Below are 20902 nucleotides of genomic sequence, written 5' to 3'. Positions count from 1 at the left end.
CGTTCATGGTGTGCCATCTGTGATGCTCCGGTCAGAGCTGGGCCAAGGACAGCATCATAAGGGAATGGAAAGACAGAATTGTGTGTGAAAATATTGATAGTGTAATAAAGAGGGATTGTTGAGTAAACTGATATAGAGTCTGGCTCTGGAAGAACCTAGTAAACTGATATAGAGTCTGGAAGAACCTAGTAAACTGATATAGAGTCTGGAAGAAGCTAGTAAACTGATATAGAGTCTGGCTCTGGAAGAACCTAGTAAACTGATATAGAGTCTGGAAGAACCTAGTAAACTGATATAGAGTCTGGCTCTGGAAGAACCTAGTAAACTGATATAGAGTCTGGAAGAACCTAGTAAACTGATATAGAGTCTGGAAGAACCTAGTAAACTGATATAGAGTCTGGCTCTGGAAGAACCTAGTAAACTGATATAGAGTCTGGAAGAACCTAGTAAACTGATATAGAGTCTGGAAGAACCTAGTAAACTGATATAGAGTCTGGCTCTGGAAGAACCTAGTAAACTGATATAGAGCCTGGCTCTGGAAGAACCTAGTAAACTGATATAGAGTCTGGAAGAACCTAGTAAACTGATATAGAGTCTGGCTCTGGAAGAACCTAGTAAACTGATATAGAGTCTGGAAGAACCTAGTAAACTGATATAGAGTCTGGCTCTGGAAGAACCTAGTAAACTGATATAGAGTCTGGAAGAACCTAGTAAACTGATATAGAGTCTGGCTCTGGAAGAACCTAGTAAACTGATATAGAGTCTGGAAGAACCTAGTAAACTGATATAGAGTCTGGCTCTGGAAGAACCTAGTAAACTGATATAGAGTCTGGAAGAACCTAGTAAACTGATATAGAGTCTGGAAGAACCTAGTAAACTGATATAGAGTCTGGCTCTGGAAGAACCTAGTAAACTGATATAGAGTCTGGAAGAACCTAGTAAACTGATATAGAGTCTGGCTCTGGAAGAAGCTAGTAAACTGATATAGAGTCTGGAAGAACCTAGTAAACTGATATAGAGTCTGGCTCTGGAAGAACCTAGTAAACTGATATAGAGTCTGGAAGAACCTAGTAAACTGATATAGAGTCTGGCTCTGGAAGAAGCTAGTAAACTGATATAGAGTCTGGAAGAACCTAGTAAACTGATATAGAGTCTGGCTCTGGAAGAACCTAGTAAACTGATATACAGTCTGGAAGAACCTAGTAAACTGATATAGAGTCTGGAAGAACCTAGTAAACTGATATAGAGTCTGGAAGAACCTAGTAAACTGATATAGAGTCTGGCTCTGGAAGAACCTAGTAAACTGATATAGAGTCTGGAAGAACCTAGTAAACTGATATAGAGTCTGGCTCTGGAAGAACCTAGTAAACTGATATAGAGTCTGGAAGAACCTAGTAAACTGATATAGAGTCTGAAAGAACCTAGTAAACTGATATAGAGTCTGGCTCTGGAAGAACCTAGTAAACTGATATAGAGTCTGGAAGAACCTAGTAAACTGATATAGAGTCTGGAAGAACCTAGTAAACGGATATAGAGTCTGGAAGAACCTAGTAAACTGATATAGAGTCTGGAAGAACCTAGTAAACTGATATAGAGTCTGGAAGAACCTAGTAAACTGATATAGAGTCTGGCTCTGGAAGAACCTAGTAAACTGATATAGAGTCTGGCTCTGGAAGAACCTAGTAAACTGATATAGAGTCTGGCTCTGGAAGAACCTAGTAAACTGATATAGAGTCTGGAAGAACCTAATAAACTGATATAGAGTCTGGCTCTGGAAGAACCTAGTAAACTGATATAGAGTCTGGAAGAACCTAATAAACTGATATAGAGTCTGGAAGAACCTAGTAAACTGATATAGAGTCTGGAAGAACCTAGTAAACTGATATAGAGTCTGGAAGAACCTAGTAAACTGATATAGAGTCTGGCTCTGGAAGAACCTAGTAAACTGATATAGAGTCTGGCTCTGGAAGAACCTAGTAAACTGATATAGAGTCTGGAAGAACCTAATAAACTGATATAGAGTCTGGAAGAACCTAATAAACTGATATAGAGTCTGGCTCTGGAAGAACCTAGTAAACTGATATAGAGTCTGGAAGAACCTAATAAACTGATATAGAGTCTGGAAGAACCTAATAAACTGATATAGAGTCTGGAAGAACCTAATAAACTGATGTAGTCTGGAAGAACCTAGTAACCTGATATAGTCTGGAATAACCTAGTAAACTAATAGAGGGAAAGAATACCTGCTAATCAGAGAGGTAGAAGAAGAGAGGGGTAGAAAGAGAGTTACAAGTCGAGCAACAGAGGGAGAAAGAGAGAGTTAGAAGTAGAGCAACAGAGAGGGAGAAAAGAGGGGGAGAAAGAGAGTTAGAAGTAGAGCAACAGAGAGGGAGAAAGAGAGAGGGAGAAGAAGAAGAGGGGGAGAAAGAGAGTTAGAAGTCGAGCAACAGAGGGAGAAAGAGAGAGTTAGAAGTAGAGCAACAGAGAGGGAGAAGAGAGGGGGAGAAAGAGAGTTAGAAGTAGAGCAACAGAGAGGGAGAAAGAGAGAGGGAGAAGAAGAAGAGGGGGAGAAAGAGAGTTAGAAGTAGAACAACAGAGAGGGAGAGAAAGAGAGGGAGAGAAAGAGAGTTAGGAGAAGAAGAGAGGGGGAGAAAGAGCATTAGAAGTAGAGCAACAGAGGGAGAAGATGAGAGGGAGAAGAAGATGGGGAGAAAGAGAGTTAGAAGCAGAGCAACAGAGGGAGAAGAAGAGAGGGAGAGAAAGAGAGTTAGGGGAGAGAAGAGAGGGGAGAAAAAGAGAAGAAGAGGGGGGAGAAAGAGAGTTAGGAGAAGAAGAGAGGGGAGAAAGAGAGTTAGGAGAAGAAGAGAGGGGAAAAAGAGAGGGGGAGAAAGAGAGTTAGAGAAGAAGAGAGGGAGAGAAAGAGAGTTAGAGAAGAAGAAGGGGGAGAAAAAGAGAGGGTTAGAGAAGAAGAGAGGGGAGAAAAAGAGTTAAAGAGAGTTAGAGAAGAAGAGAGGGGAGAGAAAGAGAGTTAGGAGAAGAAGAGTTAGGAGAAAAGAGAGGGGGAGAAAGAGAGTTAGGAGAAGAAGAGAGGGGGAGAAAAGAGTTAGGAGAAGAAGAGAGGGGAGGGGAGAGAAAGAGAGTTAGGAGAAGAAGAGTTAGGGGGAGAAGAAGAGAGGGGGAGAAAGAGAGAGTTAGGAGAAGAAGAGAGGGGAGAGTTAGAGAGAGAGGGAAGAGAGAGAGAGGGAAGAAGAGAGGGGGAGAAAGAGAGTTAGGAGAAGAAGAGAGAAGGAGGAGAAAGAGAGTTAGGAGAGAAGAGAGAGGGGAAAAGAGGGGAGAAAAGAGAGGGAAGAAGAGAGAGAGAAGAGAGGGGAGAAAAAGAGAAAAAGAGAGTTAGGAGAAGAAGAGAGGGGGAAAAGAGAGGGGAGAAGAAGAGAGGGGGAGAAGAAGAGAGGGGGAGAAAGAGAGTTAGGAGAAGAAGAGGGGGAGAAAGAGAGTTAGGAGAAGAAGAGAGGGGAGAAGAAGAGAGGGGAGAAAGAGAGTTAGGAGAAGAAGAGGGGGAGGGGGAGAAAGAGAGTTAGGAGAAGAAGAGAGGGGGAGAAAGAGAGTTAGGAGAAGAAGAGAGGGAGAAGAAGAGAGGGGGAGAAAGAGAGTTAGGAGAAGAAGAGAGGGGGAGAAAAGAAGAGAGTTAGGAGAAGAAGAGAGGGAGAAAAAGAGAGGGGAGAAAAAGAGAGGGGGAGAAAAGAGAAAAAAGAGAGTTAGGAAGAAGAGAGGGGGAGAAAAAGAGTTAGGAGAAAAAGAAGGGGGAGAGAAGAGAGGGGAGAAGAAGAGAGGGAGAGTTAGAGAAGAAGAGAGGGAGAAAGAGAGTTAGGAGAAGAAGAGAGGGGGAGAAAGAGAGTTAGGAGAAGAAGAGGGGAGAAAGAGGAGAAGAAGAGAGGGGGAGAAAGAGAGTTAGGAGAAGAGGGAGAGAGAGGGGAGAGAGTTAGGAGAAGAAGGGGGAGAAAGAAGGAGAAAAAGAGAGGGGGAGAAAGAGAGAAGAGAGGGGAGAAAGAGAGTTAGGAAAGAGAGGGGAGAAAGAGAGGGGGAGAAAGAGGTTAGAGAAGAGAGTTAGAGAAGAAGAGAGGGGGAGAAAGAGAGTTAGGAGAAGAAGAGAGGGGGAGAAAGAGAGTTAGGAGAAGAAGAGAGGGGGAGAAGGAGAGTTAGGAGAAGAAGAGAGGGGAGAAAGAGAGTTAGGAGAAAGAGAGGGGGAGAAGGAGAGTTAGGAGAAGAAGAGAGGGGAGAAAGAGAGTTAGGAGAAGAAGAGAGGGGAGAAAGAGAGTTAGGAGAAGAAGAGAGGGGGAGAAAGAAGAGAGGGAGAAAGGGGGAGAAGAGAGTTAGGAGAAGAAGAGAGGGGGAAAAGAGAGAGAAGAAGAGGGGGAGAAAGAGAGTTAGGAGAAGAAGAGAGGGGAGAAAGAGAGTTAGGAGAAGAAGAGAGGGGAGAGGGGGAGAAAGAGAAGGAGAAGAAGAGAGGGAGAAGAAAAAGAGTTAGGAGAAGAAGAGAGGGGAAAAAGAGGGGGGAGAAAGAGAGTTAGGAGAAGAAGAGAGGGAGAAAGAGAGTTAGGAGAAGAAGAGAGGGGGAGAAAGAGAGGGAGAAAGAGAGTTAGGAGAAGAAGAGAGGGGGAGAAAGAGAGGGAGAAGAGAGGGGGAGAGAGGGGAGAAAGAGAGTTAGGAGAAGAAGAGAGGGGAGAAAGAGAGTTAGGAGAAGAAGAGGGGGAGAAAGAGTTAGTTAAGGAGAAGAAGAGAGGGAGGGGGGAGAAGAGAGTTAGGGAAGAAGAAGGGGAGAAGAGAGTTAGGAGAAGAAGAGAGGGGGAGAAAGAGAGTTAGGAGAAGAAGAGAGAGAAAGAGAGTTAGGAGAAGAAGAGAGGGGAGAAAGAGAGTTAGGAGAAGAGAGGGGGAGAAAGAGAGTTAGGGAGAAGAAGAGAGGGGGAGAAAGAGAGTTAGGAAGAAGAAGAAAGAGAGGAAGAGAGAAAAGAGAGTTAGAGAAGAAGAGAGGGGGAGAAAGAGAGTTAGAGAAGAAGAGAGGGGAGAGAGTTAGAAGAGAGAGGGAGAAAGAGAGTTAGGAGAAGAAGAAGAAAGAGAGTTAGGAGAAGAAGAGAGGGGGAGAAAGAGAGGGGAGAAGAAGAGAGGGAAGAGAGGGGAGAAAGAGAGTTAGGAGAAGAAGAGAGGAGAGTTAGGAGAAAAGAGAGGGGAGAAAGAGAGTAGAGAAGAAGAGGGGGAGAAAGAGAGTTAGGAGAAGAAGAGAGGGGGAGAGAAGAGAGGGGAGAAAGAGAGTTAGGAGAAGAAGAGAGGGGGAGAAAGAGAGTTAGGAAGAAGAGAGGGAAGAAAGAGAAGAGAGGAGAAAAGAGAGGAGAAGAAGAGAGAAAAGAGAGGGGAAGAAGAAGAGGGGGAGAAAGAGAGAAAGAAGAGAGAGGAGAAGAGAGAGAGAGAGTTAGGAGAAGAAGAGAGGGGGAGAAAAGAGAGGGGAGAAAAGAGAGTTAGGAGAAGAAGGGGAGAAGAAGAGGAGAAGAAGAGAGGGGGAGAAGAAGAGGGGGGAGAAAGAGAGTTAGGAGAAGAAGAGAGGGGGAAAAGAGAGTTAGGAGAAAGAAGAGAGGGGGAGAAGAAGAGAGGAGGAAAGAGAGTTAGGAGAAGAAGAGAGGGGAGAAAGAGAGTTAGAGAAGAAGAGAGGAGAAGAAGAAGAGGAGAGGGAGAAGAAGAGAGGAGAAAAGAGAGAGTTAGAAAAAGAGAAAAAGAAGAAAGAGAGTTAGGGAAAGAGAGGGGGAGAAAGAGGGAGAAGAGTTAGGAGAAGAAGAGAGCGAGAAGAGAGAGGGGGAGAAAGAGAGTTAGAAGAGAGCAACAGAGGGGAGAAGAAGAAGAGGGGGAGAAAGAGAGTTAGAAGTAGAGCAACAGAGAGGGAGAAGAGAGGGGGAGAAAGAGAGTTAGAAGTAGAGCAACAGAGAGGGAGAAGAGAGGGGGAGAAAGAGAGTTAGAAGTAGAGCAACAGAGAGGGAGAAGAAGAAGAGGGGAGAAAGAGAGTTAGAAGTAGAGCAACAGAGAGGGAGAAGAAGAAGAGGGGGAGAAAGAGAGTTAGAAGTAGAGCAACAGAGAGGGAGAAGAGAGGGGAGAAAGAGAGTTAGAAGTAGAGCAACAGAGAGGGAGAAGAAGAAGAGGGGAGAAAGAGAGTTAGAAGTAGAGCAACAGAGAGGAGAAGAGAGGGGGAGAAAGAGAGTTAGAAGTAGAGCAACAGAGAGGGAGAAGAAGAGAGGGGGAGAAAGAGAGTTAGGAGAAGAAGAGAGGGGGAGAAAGAGTTAGAAGTAGAGCAACAGAGAGGGAGAGAAAGAGAGTTAGAAGTACAGTGCCTTGCGAAAGTATTCGGCCCCCTTGAACTTTGCAACCTTTTGCCACATTTCAGGCTTCAAACATAAAGATATAAAACTGTATTTTTTTGTGAAGAATCAACAACAAGTGGGACACAATCATGAAGTGGAACAACATTTATTGGATATTTCAAACTTTTTTAACAAATCAAAAACTGAAAAATTGGGCGTGCAAAATTATTCAGCCCCTTTACTTTCAGTGCAGCAAACTCTCTCCAGAAGTTCAGTGAGGATCTCTGAATGATCCAATGTTGACCTAAATGACTAATGATGATTAATACAATCCACCTGTGTGTAAACAAGTCTCCGTATAAATGCACCTGCACTGTGATAGTCTCAGAGGTCCGTTAAAAGCGCAGAGAGCATCATGAAGAACAAGGAACACACCAGGCAGGTCCGAGATACTGTTGTGAAGAAGTTTAAAGCCGGATTTGGATACAAAAAGATTTCCCAAGCTTTAAACATCCCAAGGAGCACTGTGCAAGCGATAATATTGAAATGGAAGGAGTATCAGACCACTGCAAATCTACCAAGACCTGGCCGTCCCTCTAAACTCTCAGCTCATAGAAGGAGAAGACAGATCAGAGATGCAGCCAAGAGGCCCATGATCACTCTGGATGAACTGCAGAGATCTACAGCTGAGGTGGGAGACTCTGTCCATAGGACAACAATCAGTCGAATATTGCACAAATCTGGCCTTTATGGAAGAGTGGCAAGAAGAAAGCCATTTCTTAAAGATATCCATAAAAAGTGTTGTTTAAAGTTTGCCACAAGCCACCTGGGAGACACACCAAACATGTGGAAGAAGGTGCTCTGGTCAGATGAAACCAAAATTGAACTTTTTGGCAACAATGCAAAACGTTATGTTTGGCGTAAAAGCAACACAGCTCATCACCATGAATACACCATCCCCACTGTCAAACATGGTGGTGGCAGCATCATGGTTTGGGCCTGCTTTTCTTCAGCAGGGACAGGGAAGATGGTTAAAATTGATGGGAAGATGGATGGAGCCAAATACAGGACCATTCTGGAAGAAAACCTGATGGAGTCTGCAAAAGACCTGAGACTGGGATGGAGATTTGTCTTCCAACAAGACAATGATCCAAAACATAAAGCAAAATCTACAATGGAATGGTTCAAAAATAACATATCCAGGTGTTAGAATGGCCAAGTCAAAGTCCAGACCTGAATCCAATCAAGAATCTGTGGAAAGAACTGAAAACTGCTGTTCACAAATGCTCTCCATCCAACCTCACTGAGCTCGAGCTGTTTTGCAAGGAGGAATGGGAAAAAATTCAGTCTCTCGATGTGCAAAACTGATAGAGACATACCCCAAGCGACTTACAGCTGTAATCACAGCAAAAGGTGGCGCTATAAAGTATTAACTTAAGGGGGCTGAATAATTTTGCACGCCCAATTTTTCAGTTTTTGATTTGTTAAAAAAGTTTGAAATATCCAATAAATGTTGTTCCACTTCATGATTGTGTCCCACTTGTTGTTGATTCTTCACAAAAAAATACAGTTTTATATCTTTATGTTTGAAGCCTGAAATGTGGCAAAAGGTCGCAAAGTTCAAGGGGGCCGAATACTTTCGCAAGGCACTGTAGAACAACAGAGGGAGAAGAAGATAGGGGGAGAAAGAGAGTTAGAAGTAGAGCAACAGAGGGAGAAGAAGAGAGGGAGAGAAAGAGAGTTAGAAGTAGAGCAACAGAGGGGGAGAAGATGAATAGGGGGAGAAAGAGAGTTAGAAGTAGAGCAACAGAGAGGGAGAAAGAGTTAGAAGTAGAGCAACAGAGAGGGAGAAAGAGTTAGAAGTAGAGCAACAGAGGGAGAAAGAGAACGTTAGAAGTAGAGCAACAGAGAGTTAGAAGTAGAGCAACAGAGAGGGAGAAAGAGAGAGTTAGAAGTAGAGCAACAGAGAGGGAGAAGAGAGGGGGAGAAAGAGAGTTAGAAGTAGAGCAACAGAGAGTTAGAAGTGGAGCAACAGAGAGGGAGAAAGAGAGAGTTAGAACTAGAGCAACAGAGAGGGAGAAGAGAGGGGGAGAAAGAGAGTTAGAAGTAGAGCAACAGAGGGAGAAAGAGAGAGTTAGAAGTAGAGCAACAGAGGGAGAAGAAGAAGAGGGGGAGAAAGAGAGTTAGAAGTAGAACAACAGAGGGAGAAAGAGAGTTAGAAGTAGAGCAACAGAGAGGGAGAAGAAGAGAGGGAGAGAAAGAGAGCAACAAAGAGGGAGAAGAAGAGAGGGAGAGAAAGAGTTAGAAGTAGAGCAACAGAGAGGGAGAGAAAGAGAGTTAGAAGTAGAACAACAGAGGGAGAAGAAGAGAGGGGGAGAAAGAGCATTAGAAGTAGAGCAACAGAGGGAGAAGAAGAGAAAGAGAGTTAGGAGAAGAAGAGAGGGGGAGAAAAGAGGTAGAAGTAGAGCAACAGAGGGAGAAGAAGAGAGGGAGAGAAAGAGAGTTAGGAGAAGAAGAGAGGGGAGAAGAAGAGGGGGAGAAAGAGAGTTAGGAGAAGAAGAGAGGGAGAAGAAGAGGGGGGAGAAAGAGAGTTAGGAGAAGAAGAGTGGGGGAGAAAGAGAGTTAGGAGAAGAAGAGGGGGAGAAAAAGAAGGGGGAGAAAGAGAGTTAGGAGAAGAAGAGAGGGAGAAAGCGAGTTAGGAGAAGAAGAGAGGGGGAGGAAAAGAAAGGGGGAGAAGAAGAGAGGGGGGAGAAAGAGAGTTAGAAGTAGAGCAACAGAGAGGGAGAAGAAGAGGAGGGGGAGAAAGAGAGTTAGAAGTAGAGCAACAGAGGGGGAGAAGAAGAAGAGGGGGAGAAAGAGAGTTAGAAGTAGAGCAACAGAGGGAGAAAGAGAGTTAGAAGTAGAGCAACAGAGGGAGAAAGAGAGTGTTAGAAGTAGAGCAACAGAGCGGGAGAAAATCAAATTTTATTTGTCACATACACATGGTTAGCAGATGTTAATGCGAGTGTAGCGAAATGCTTGTGCTTCTAGTTCCGACAATGCAGTAATAACGAACAAGTAATCTAACTAACAATTCCAAAAAACTACTGTCTTATACACAGTGTAAGGGGATAAAGAATATGTACATAAGGATATATGAATGAGTGATGGTACAGAGCAGCATAGGCAAGATACAGTAGATGATATCGAGTACAGTATATACATATGAGATGAGTATGTAAACCAAGTGGCATAGTTAAAGTGGCTAGTGATACATGTATTACATAAGGATGCAGTCGATGATATAGAGTACAGTATCTACGTATGCATATGAGATGAACAATGTAGGGTAAGTAACATTATATAAGGTAGCATTGTTTAAAGTGGCTAGTGATATATTTACATCATTTCCCATCAATTCCCATTACTAAAGTGGCTGGAGTAGAGTCAGTGTCATTGACAGTGTGTTGGCAGTAGCCACTCAATGTTAGTGGTGGCTGTTTAACAGTCTGATGGCCTTGAGATATAAGCTGTTTTTCAGTCTCTCGGTCCCAGCTTTGATGCACCTGTACTGACCTCGCCTTCTGGATGACAGCGGGGTGAACAGGCAGTGGCTCGGGTGGTTGATGTCCTTGATGATCTTTATGGCCTTCCTGTAGCATCGGGTGGTGTAGGTGTCCTGGAGGGCAGGTAGTTTGCCCCCGGTGATGCGTTGTGCAGACCTCACTACCCTCTGGAGAGCCTTACGGTTGAGGGCGGTGCAGTTGCCATACCAGGCGGTGATACAGCCCGCCAGGATGCTCTCGATTGTGCATCTGTAGAAGTTTGTGAGTGCTTTTGGTGACAAGCCGAATTTCTTCAGCCTCCTGAGGTTGAAGAGGCGCTGCTGCGCCTTCCTCACGATGCTGTCTGTGTGAGTGGACCAATTCAGTTTGTCTGTGATGTGTATGCCGAGGAACTTAAAACTTGCTACCCTCTCCACTACTGTTCCATCGATGTGGATGGGGGGGTGTTCCCTCTGCTGTTTCCTAAAGTCCACAATCATCTCCTTAGTTTTGTTGACGTTGAGTGTGAGGTTATTTTCCTGACACCACACTCCGAGGGCCCTCACCTCCTCCCTGTAGGCCGTCTCGTCGTTGTTGGTAATCAAGCCTACCACTGTTGTGTCGTCCGCAAACTTGATGATTGAGTTGGAGGCGTGCGTGGCCACGCAGCCGTGTGTGAACAGGGAGTACAGGAGAGGGCTCAGAACGCACCCTTGTGGGGCCCCAGTGTTGAGGATCAGCGGGGAGGAGATGTTGTTGCCTACCCTCACCACCTGGGGGCGGCCCGTCAGGAAGTCCAGTACCCAGTTGCACAGGGCGGGGTCGAGACCCAGGGTCTCGAGCTTGATGGCGAGCTTGGAGGTTACTATGGTGTTGAATGCCGAGCTGTAGTCGATGAACAGCATTCTCACATAGGTATTCCTCTTGTCCAGATGGGTTAGGGCAGTGTGCAGTGTGGTTGAGATTGCATCGTCTGTGGACCTATTTGGGCGGTAAGCAAATTGGAGTGGGTCTAGGGTGTCAGGTAGGGTGGAGGTGATATGGTCCTTGACTAGTCTCTCAAAGCACTTCATGATGACGGATGTGAGTGCTACGGGGCGGTAGTCGTTTAGCTCAGTTACCTTAGCTTTCTTGGGAACAGGAACAATGGTGGCCCTCTTGAAGCATGTGGGAACAGCAGACTGGTATAGGGATTGATTGAATATGTAAGAAGAAGAGGGGGAGAAAGAGTTAGAAGTAGAGCAACAGAGAGGGAGAAAGAGAGTTAGAAGTAGAGCAACAGAGGGAGAAGATGAGAGGGAGGGAGAAGAAGAGGGGGAGAAAGAGAGTTAGAAGTAGAGCAACAGAGAGGGAGAAGAGAGGGGGAGAAAGAGAGTTAGAAGTAGAGCAACAGAGGGGGAGAAAGAGAGTTAGAAGTAGAGCAACAGAGGGGGAGAAGAAGAAGAGGGGGAGAAAGAGAGTTAGAAGTAGAGCAACATAGGGAGAAGAAGAGAGAGGGAGAGAAAGAGAGTTAAGTGTAGAGCAACAGAGAGTTAGAAGTAGAGCAACAGAGGGAGAAAGAGAGAGTTAGAAGTAGAGCAACAGAGGGAGAAGAAGAAGAGGGAGAGAAAGAGTTAGGTGTAGAGCAACAGAGTTAGATGTAGAGCAACAGAGGGAGAAGAAGAGAGGGAGAAAGAGAGTTAGAAGTAGAGCAACAGAGGGAGAAGAAGGGAGAGGGAGAGAAAGAGTTAGGTGTAGAGCAACAGAGAGTTAGAAGTAGAGCAACAGAGGGAGAAAGAGAGAGTTAGAAGTAGAGCAACAGAGGGAGAAGAAGAAGAGGGAGAGAAAGAGTTAGGTGTAGAGCAACAGAGTTAGATGTAGAGCAACAGAGTTAGAAGTAGAGCAACAGAGTTAGGTGTAGAGCAACAGAGTTAGAAGTAGAGCAACAGAGTTAGATGTAGAGCAACAGAGTTAGGTGTAGAGCAACAGAGTTAGAAGTAGAGCAACAGAGAGGGAAAAGAGAGGGGGAGAAAGAGAGTTAGAAGTAGAGCAACAGAGGGGAGAAGAAGAAGAGGGGGAGAAAGAGAGTTAGAAGTAGAGCAACGGAGGGGAGAAGAAGAAGAGGGGGAGAAAGAGAGTTAGAAGTAGAGCAACAGAGGGAGAAGAAGAGAGAGTTAGAAGTAGAGCAACAGAGGGAGAAGAAGAAGAGGGAGAGAAAGAGTTAGGTGTAGAGCAACAGAGGGAGAAGAAGAAGAGGGGGAGAAAGAGAGTTAGAAGTAGAGCAACAGAGAGTTAGAAGTAGAGCAACAGAGGGAGAAAGAGAGAGTTAGAAGTAGAGCAACAGAGGGAGAAGAAGAAGAGGGAGAGAAAGAGTTAGGTGTAGAGCAACAGAGGGAGAAGAAGAGAGAGGGAGAGAAAGAGAGTTAGAAGTAGAGCAACAGAGGGAGAAGAAGAGAGAGGGAGAGGACCTCCAGTGTGTTTGAATGCTGAGAGATTGATTTCTGGCTGTAGAGTTGGGCTGGTTGGAACTCGTAAATGTCACTTTCATTTAAATCCCCACAGCGCTGGCAGAAAAGACAGTTGGACCCCCGATGAAACTAACCTCTGCCTCCCCTCCTGCTGTAGTTTTACAGAAACTCACAGAAACCAGTCATGTTAATTGTGAGCAGTGACATTTTGAGGTAGCAAGCAGACTGGGCTTCATTGAACAGTGATGAGTGCGTGTAGAGAGCACATCTATCCTGCTACGCTATCCACTAAATCCATACTGTTAGACTATACCCCCCTCAGTTACTACCATGTATCATCTGTTCTGTTTTCCTCTCTCGGACTCGTACTCTTGGTCTTCTGTGTGTGAGAGAGAGACAGAGAGAGGGAGAGACAGAGATCAAGGAATGCAGAGAGAGAGACTCAACACAGAGATAGTGAGAGAATAAGGACTCTGTCTCTGGGTCTTACGTCATGAGTTAGGCCCGTCACAACACCGCACACACGTTTGTAGTCTCTGCAGACCAGTAGACTGGGGAGGGAGTGTGTAAATGATGTCTGTATAGGGTGATGTGAACTGCAGACCAGTAGACTGGGGAGGGAGTGTGTAAATGATGTCTGTATAGGGTGATGTGAACTGCAGACCAGTAGACTGGGGGGGGAGTGTGTAAATGATGTCTGTATAGGGTGATGTGAACTGCAGACCAGTAGACTGGGGGAGTGTGTAAATGATGTCTGTATAGGGTGATGTGGACTGCAGACCAGTAGACTGGGGGAGTGTGTAAATGATGTCTGTATAGGGTGATGTGAACTGCAGACCAGTAGACTGGGGAGGGAGTGTGTAAATGATGTCTGTATAGGGTGATGTGAACTGCAGACCAGTAGACTGGGGGAGTGTGTAAATGAGGTCTGTATAGGGTGATGTGAACTGCAGACCAGTAGACTGGGGAGGGAGTGTGTAAATGAGGTCTGTATAGGATGATGTGGACTGCAGACCAGTAGACTGTGGGGATGTGAACTGCAGACCAGTAGACTGGGGGGAGTGTAAATGATGTCTGTATAGGGTGATGTGAACTGCAGACCAGTAGACTGGGGGGAGTGTGTAAATGATGTCTGTATAGGGTGATGTGGACTGCAGACCAATAGACTGGGAGGGGAGTGTGTAAATGAGGTCTGTATAGGGTGATGTGGACTGCAGACCAGTAGACTGGGGGAGTGTGTAAATGATGTCTGTATAGGGTGATGTGAACTGCAGACCAGTAGACTGGGGGGATGTCTGTATAGGGTGAGTGTGTAAATGATGTCTGTATAGGGTGATGTGGACTGCAGACCAGTAGACTGGGGGGAGTGTGTAAATGATGTCTGTATAGGGTGATGTGAACTGCAGACCAGTAGACTGGGGGAGTGTGTAAATGATGTCTGTATAGGGTGATGTGGACTGCAGACCAGTAGACTGGGGAGGGAGTGTGTAAATGATGTCTGTATAGGGTGATGTGGACTGCAGACCAGTAGACTGGGGGGAGTGTGTAAATGAGGTCTGTATAGGGTGATGTGAACTGCAGACCAGTAGACTGGGGAGGGAGTGTGTAAATGATGTCTGTATAGGGTGATGTGAACTGCAGACCAGTAGACTGGGGGGGGAGGGTGTGTAAATGATGTCTGTATAGGGTGATGTGGACTGCAGACCAGTAGACTGGGGGGAGTGTGTAAATGATGTCTGTATAGGGTGATGTGAACTGCAGAACAGAGGAGGACAACAGTGCAGTGTGTCTGACTGGGTCTAACTCCAGACAACGCCTCTAGTGCCACATGAGCTCCCACAGCTTCACTTTCCCTCCCAATGCTTTTTCAACTATTTTGCCCCTCTTCGGTGTGTGTGTACTGTGTTCTTCGCTCTTTGCTACTTCCTTGTGTGCTTCCCGCGCTGCAGTCAAGCCTCTCCCTGCCTGCACACGTGCACCCCTCCATGTTAATCTCCTTTGATGTTTATGTGGTTGGGGAAGAGAGGGAAGGGAAAAACTAACACGCGCCCGGAGGTGTTTCCTCTTCTCTTAACCTCCCTCCTGCGCTCCGACTGGAGTCTGCCACCTGGGTCAGCGCGGTGGAGAGGTCAGGAGAAAGAGAGGGAGGGCACACACCTATAAGCTATGGGGCAAGATGAGGAGGAGAGCACGAGTGTTGAAAAGGGGAAATGAGGACAAACGGATGCATCTCAATACTGAAAAAATGGTTTCCATCTCTTATCTCTCCTGTTTCCTCCACAGATCTGAAGAGAGAGGCCAGTATCTGTCACATGCTGAAGCACCCTCACATCGTAGAGCTACTAGAAACCTACAGCTCAGATGGCATGCTCTACATGGTCTTTGAGTTGTAAGTTGGTTGTGTTTCGGACATTTTGTTTCTTGAATAGTCACCCATTGACTTTCTATTCTAGAATGGACAAAATTCTAGAATTTCTGTTCTAGATTTAACTTGATATTCTAGAATGGTCCCTCCCTATTGACTTTCTGTACTAACGGTGTAATCCAAATTCAATAAAGTTTTGTTTTATGTGATTTCTACCTCTCTGACATAGTATGGATACAGCTGACCTGTGTTTTGAGACTGTGAAGCGGGCGGATGCTGGTTTTGTCTACAGTGAAGCTGTAGCCAGGTAAAAGCTTGACTCTTAGGTTCCCTTATTTCCTCTCTGCCTCTCTAGTATGGACGGAGCTGACTTGTGTTTTGAAATTGTGACGTGGGCTGATGTGGACTTTGTCTACATTGAAGCCGTAGCCAGTTACACGCACGTCACATTGACATTTTCAACCAAGGCGTCATTTGAAGTAAGTGGCCTTGTATTCAGTGGTGGGACGATGACAACCTTGGGGACTCTACATGCCTGTAATGAAGTGCTTTTAGAAGGAGCTCTCTAAGAAATAGTGGCGTTGCTAATTCCCTCACTCTCCTCCTTCCACTTCATTCTCTCTCCCCCTTTCTCTTCATTCTCTCTCTCCCCCCTTCCTCTTCATTCTCTCTCTCCCCTTCCTCTTCATTCTCTCTCCCCCTTTCTCTTCATTCTCTCTCTCCCCCTTCCTCTTCATTCTCTCTCTCCCCCTTCCTCTTCATTCTCTCTCCCCCTTCCTCTTCATTCTCTCTCTCCCCCTTCCTCTTCATTCTCTCTCCCCCCTTCCTCTTCATTCTCTCTCTCCTCCTTCCACTTCATTCTCTCTCCCCTTTTCTCTTCATTCTCTCTCTCCTCCTTCCACTTCATTCTCTCTCCCCCTTCCTCTTCATTCTCTCTCTCCTCCTTCCACTTCATTCTCTCTCCCCCTTCCTCTTCATTCTCTCTCTCCCCCTTCCTCTTCATTCTCTCTCTCCCCCTTCCTCTTCATTCTCTCTCTCCTCCTTCCACTTCATTCTCTCTCTCCCCCTTCCTCTTCATTCTCTCTCTCCTCCTTCCACTTCATTCTCTCTCCCCCTTTCTCTTCATTCTCTCTCTCCCCCCTTCCTCTTCATTCTCTCTCTCCCCCTTTACTCTCATTCTCTCTCCCCCTTCCTCTTCATTCTCTCTCCCACCTTCCTCTTCATTCTCTCTCTCCCCCTTCCTCTTCATTCTCTCTCCCCCTTCCTCTTCATTCTCTCTCCCACCTTCCTCTTCATTCTCTCTCTCCCCCTTCCTCTTCATTCTCTCTCCCCCTTCCTCGTCATTCTCTCTCCCCCTTCCTCTTCATTCTCTCTCTCCCCCTCCTCTTCATTCTCTCTCCCCCTTCCTCGTCATTCTCTCTCCCCCTTCCTCGTCATTCTCTCTCCCCCTTCCTCTTCATTCTCTCTCTCCCCTTCCTCTTCATTCTCTCTCTCCCCTTCCTCTTCATTTTCTCTCTCCCCTTCCTCTTCATTTTCTCTCTCCCCCTTCCTCTTCATTCTCTCTCCCCCTTCCTCGTCATTCTCTCTCCCCCTTCCTCTTCATTCTCTCTCCCCCTTCCTCTTCATTCTCTCTCTCCCCTTCCTCTTCATTCTCTCTCTCCCACCTTTCTCTTCATTCTCTCTCCCCCTTCCTCTTCATTCTCTCTCTCCCCCTTCCTCTTCATTCTCTCTCTCCCCCTTCCTCTTCATTCTCTCTCTCCCCCTTCCTCTTCATTCTCTCTCTCCCCCTTCCTCTTCATTCTCTCTCCCCCCTTCCTCGTCATTCTCTCTCCCCCTTCCTCTTCATTCTCTCTCTCCCCCTTCCTCTTCATTCTCTCTCCCCCTTCCTCTTCATTCTCTCTCCCCCTTCCTCTTCATTCTCTCTCTCCCCTTCCTCTTCATTCTCTCTCCCCCCTTCCTCTTCATTCTCTCTCTCCCCCTTCCTCTTCATTCTCTCTCTCCCCCTTCCTCTTCATTCTCTCTCCCCCCCTTCCTCTTCATTCTCTCTCTCCCCACCTTCCTCTTCATTCTCTCTCTCCCCTTCCTCTTCATTCTCTCTCCCCCTTCCTCTTCATTCTCTCTCCCCCTTCCTCTTCATTCTCTCTCCCCCTTCCTCTTCATTCTCTCTCTCCCCCTTCCTCTTCATTCTCTCTCTCCCCCTTCCTCTTCATTCTCTCTCTCCCCCTTCCTCTTCATTCTCTCTCCCCCTTCCTCTTCATTCTCTCTCCCCCTTCCTCTTCATTCTCTCTCTCCCCCTTCCTCTTCATTCTCTCTCTCCCCCTTCCTCTTCATTCTCTCTCTCCCCCTTCCTCTTCATTCTCTCTCCCCCTTCCTGTTCATTCTCTCTCTCCCCCTTCCTCTTCATTCTCTCTCCCCCACCTTCCTCTTCATTCTCTCTCCCACCTTCCTCTTCATTCTCTCTCCCACCTTCCTCTTTATTCTCTCTCCCCCTTCCTCTTTATTCTCTCTCCCCCTTCCTCTTCATTCTCTCTCTCCCCCTTCCTCTTCATTCTCTCTCTCCCCCTTCCTCTTCATTCTCTCTCCCCCTTCCTCTTCATACTCTCTCTATCCCCTCCCTCTTTATTCTCTCTCCCCCTTCCTCTTCATTCTCTCTCCCACCTTCCTCTTCATTCTCTCTCTCCCCCTTCCTCTTCATTCTCTCTCTCCCCCTTCCTCTTTATTCTCTCTCCCACCTTCCTCTTCATTCTCTCTCCCCCTTCCGCTTCATTCTCTCTCCCACCTTCCTCTTCATTCTCTCTCTCCCCCTTCCTCTTTATTCTCTCTCCCCTTCCTCTTCATTCTCTCTCTCCCCCTTCCTCTTCATTGTCTCTCTCCCCCTTCCTCTTCATTCTATCTCTCCCACCTTCCTCTTCATTCTCTCTCTCCCACCTTCCTCTTCATTCTCTCTCTCCCACCTTCCTCTTCATTCTCTCTCTCCCCCTTCCTCTTCATTCTCTCTCCCACCTTCCTCTTCATTCTCTCTCTCCCCCTTCCTCTTTATTCTCTCTCCCCCTTCCTCTTCATTCTCTCTCCCACCTTCCTCTTCATTCTCTCTCTCCCACCTTCCTCTTCATTCTCTCTCTCCCCCTTCCTCTTCATTCTCTCTCCCACCTTCCTCTTTATTCTCTCTCCAACCTTCCTCTTTATTCTCTCTCCCCTTCCTCTTCATTCTCTCTCTCCCCCTTCCTCTTCATTCTCTCTCTCACCTTTCTCTTCATTCTCTCTCCCACCTTCCTCTTTATTCTCTCTCCCCCTTCCTCTTCATTCTCTCTCCCACCTTCCTCTTCATTCTCTCTCCCACCTTCCTCTTTATTCTCTCTCCCACCTTCCTCTTTATTCTCTCTCCCCTTCCTCTTCATTCTCTCTCTCCCCCTGCCTCTTCATTCTCTCTCTCACCTTTCTCTTCATTCTCTCTCCCACCTTCCTCTTTATTCTCTCTCCCCTTCCTCTTCATTCTCTCTCCCACCTTCCTCTTCATTCTCTCTCTCCCCCTTCCTCTTCATTCTCTCTCCCACCTTCCTCTTCATTCTCTCTCCCACCTTCCTCTTCATTCTCTCTCTCCCACCTTCCTCTTCATTCTCTCTCCCCCTTCCTCTTCATTCTCTCTCCCCCTTCCTCTTCATTCTCTCTCCCACCTTCCTCTTCATTCTCTCTCCCACCTTTCTCTTCATTCTCTCTCCCACCTTCCTCTTCATTCTCTCTCCCACCTTCCTCTTCATTCTCTCTCCCACCTTCCTCTTCATTCTCTCTCCCACCTTTCCCTTCATTCTCTCTCTCCCCTTCCTCTTCATTGTCTCTCTCCCCTTCCTCTTCATTCTCTCTCCCACCTTCCTCTTCATTCTCTCTCCCACCTTCCTCTTCATTGTCTCTCTCCCCTTCCTCTTCATTCTCTCTCCCACCTTCCTCTTCATTCTCTCTCCCACCTTCCTCTTCATTCTCTCCCCTTCTCTTCATTCTCTCTCCCACCTTCCTCTTCATTCTCTCTCCCCCTTCCTCTTCATTCTCTCTCCCCCTTCCTCTTCATTCTCTCTCCCTTCCTCTTTATTCTCTCTCCCCCTTCCTCTTCATTCTCTCTCCCCCTTCCTCTTCATTCTCTCTCTCCCCTTCCTCTTCATTCTCTCTCTCTTCCCCTTCCTCTTCATTCTCTCTCTCCCCTTCCTCTTCATTCTCTCTCTCCCCCTTCCTCTTCATTCTCTCTCTCCCCTTCCTCTTTATTCTCTCTCCCACCCTTCCTCTTCATTCTCTCTCCCCCTTCCTCTTCATTCTCTCTCTCCCCTTCCTCTTCATTCTCTCTCTCCCCCTTCCTCTTCATTCTCTCTCCCACCTTCCTCTTCATTCTCTCTCTCCCCTTCCTCTTCATTCTCTCTTCCCCTTCCTCTTCATTCTCTCTCCCCCTTCCTCTTCATTCTCTCTCTCCCCCTTCCTCTTCATTCTCTCTCTCCCTTCCTCTTCATTCTCTCTCTCCCCTTCCTCTTCATTCTCTCTCTCCTTCCTCTTCATTCTTCTCTTCTCTCCCCCTTCCTCTTCATTCTCTCTCTCCCCCTTCCTCTTCATTCTCTTCCCCTTCCTCTTCATTCTCTCCTCCCACCTTCCTCTTCATTCTCTCTCTCCCCTTCCTCTTCATTCTCTCTCTCCCACTTCCTCTTCATTCTCTCTCTCCCCCTTCCTCTTCATTCTCTCTCCCTCCTTCCATTCCTGTCCACTTCCCTCTTCCCCTTCCTCTTCATTCTCTCTCTCCCCTTCTTCCTTCCTTCCATTCTCCCTCTCCCCCTTCCTCTTCATTCTCTCTCTGTCCCTTCCTCTTCATTCTCTCTCTCCCCCCCCTTCCTCTTCATTCTCTCTCTCCCCCTTCCTCTTCATTCTCTTCCTCTTCATTCTCTCTCTCCCCTTTCCTCTTCATTCTCTCTCTCCCCCTTCCTCTTCATTCTCTCTCTCCCCCCCCTTCCTCTTCATTCTCTCTCTCCCCTTCCTCTTCATTCTCTCTCTCCCCCTTCCTCTTCATTCTCTCTCTCTCCTTCCTCTTCATTCTCTCTCTCCCCCTTCCTCTTCATTCTTCTTCCCTCCTCTCTTTTCTCTCTTCCATTCCTCTTCATTCTCTCTCTTCCCCTTCCTCTTCATTCTCTCTCTCCCCCTTCCTCTTCATTCTCTCTCTCCCCCTTCCTCTTCATTCTCTCTTCCCCCTTCCTCTTCTTCTCTCTCTTCCCCTTCCTCTTCATTCTCTCTCTCCCCCTTCCTCTTCATTCTCTCTCTCCCCCCTTCCTCTTCATTCTCTCTCTCCCCCTCTTCCTCTTCATTCTTCTCTCCCCCTTCCTCTTCATTCTCTCTTCCCCCTTCCTCTTCATTCTCTCTCTCCCCTTCCTCTTCATTCTCTCTCTCTCCCCTTCCTCTTCATTCTCTCTCTCCCCCTTCCTCTTCATTCTCTCTTCCCCCTTCCTCTTCATTTTCTCTTCCCCCTTCCTCTTCCTCTCTCTCTCCCCTTCCTCTTCATTCTCTCTCTCCCCTTTTAGTCTTCATTCTCTCTCTCCCCCTTCCTCTTCATCTCTCTCCCCCCTTCTCTTCATTCTCTCTCTCCCCCTTCCTCTTCATTCTCTCTCTCCCCCTTCCTCTTCATTCTCTCTCTCCCCCTTCCTCTTCATTCTCTTCCCCCCTTCCTTCATTCTCTCTCTTCCCCTTCCTCTTCATTCTCTCCTCTGTCTTTTAGTCTTCATTCTCTCTCCCTCCCCTTCCTCTTCATTCTCTCTCTCCCCCTTCCTCTTCATTCTCTCTCTCCCTCTTCCCCTTCCTCTTCATTCTCTCTCTCCCCCTTCCTCTTCATTCTCTCTCACTTCCTCTTCATTCTCTCTTCATTCCCCTTCCTCTTCATTCTCTCTCTCCCCCTTCCTCTTCATTCTCTCTCTCCCCCTTCCTCTTCATTCTCTCTCTCCCCTTTTAGTCTTCATTCTCTCTCTCCCCCTTCCTCTTCATTCTCTCTCTCATTCCTCTCCTCTCTCTTTTTAGTCTTCCATTCCTCCACTCCTCCCTCTTCCCCTTCCTCTTCATTCTCTCCTCTCCTTTTTAGTCTTCCATTCCTGTCCATCCTCTCTCTTCCCCTTCCTCTTCATTCTCTCTCTCTCTTTTTATTCTTCCATTCCTCTTCATTCTCCCTCTTCCCCCTTCCTCTTCATTCTCTCCTGTCTCTTTTTCAGT

General features: G+C 46.8%; 1 protein-coding gene across 19 annotated transcripts in view; it reads left to right on the top strand.

Annotated features, from left to right (window-relative positions):
• Positions 1 to 20902, top strand: part of LOC112242541 (peripheral plasma membrane protein CASK-like) — a 68730-nt gene that overhangs the window by 11064 nt on the left and 36764 nt on the right. For 12 of the 19 annotated variants that reach the window (XM_042323759.1, XM_042323774.1, XM_042323768.1 and 9 more), the window contains exons 3-4: positions 14596 to 14701; positions 14901 to 14984. In XM_042323759.1, coding sequence (XP_042179693.1) covers positions 14596 to 14701; positions 14901 to 14984 — 190 coding nt within the window. The remainder of the gene's footprint in view (positions 1 to 14595; positions 14702 to 14900; positions 14985 to 20902) is intronic. The other 7 variants (XM_042323776.1, XM_042323770.1, XM_042323777.1 and 4 more) reach the window with 1 other exon arrangement.

The sequence above is a fragment of the Oncorhynchus tshawytscha genome, linkage group LG07, assembly GCF_018296145.1.
Source record: "Oncorhynchus tshawytscha isolate Ot180627B linkage group LG07, Otsh_v2.0, whole genome shotgun sequence".
In the NCBI taxonomy this organism is placed as follows: Eukaryota; Metazoa; Chordata; class Actinopteri; order Salmoniformes; family Salmonidae; genus Oncorhynchus; species Oncorhynchus tshawytscha.
Note: the sequence above shows the minus strand (reverse complement) of the source record. Positions and strands in the feature narration are given on the sequence as shown.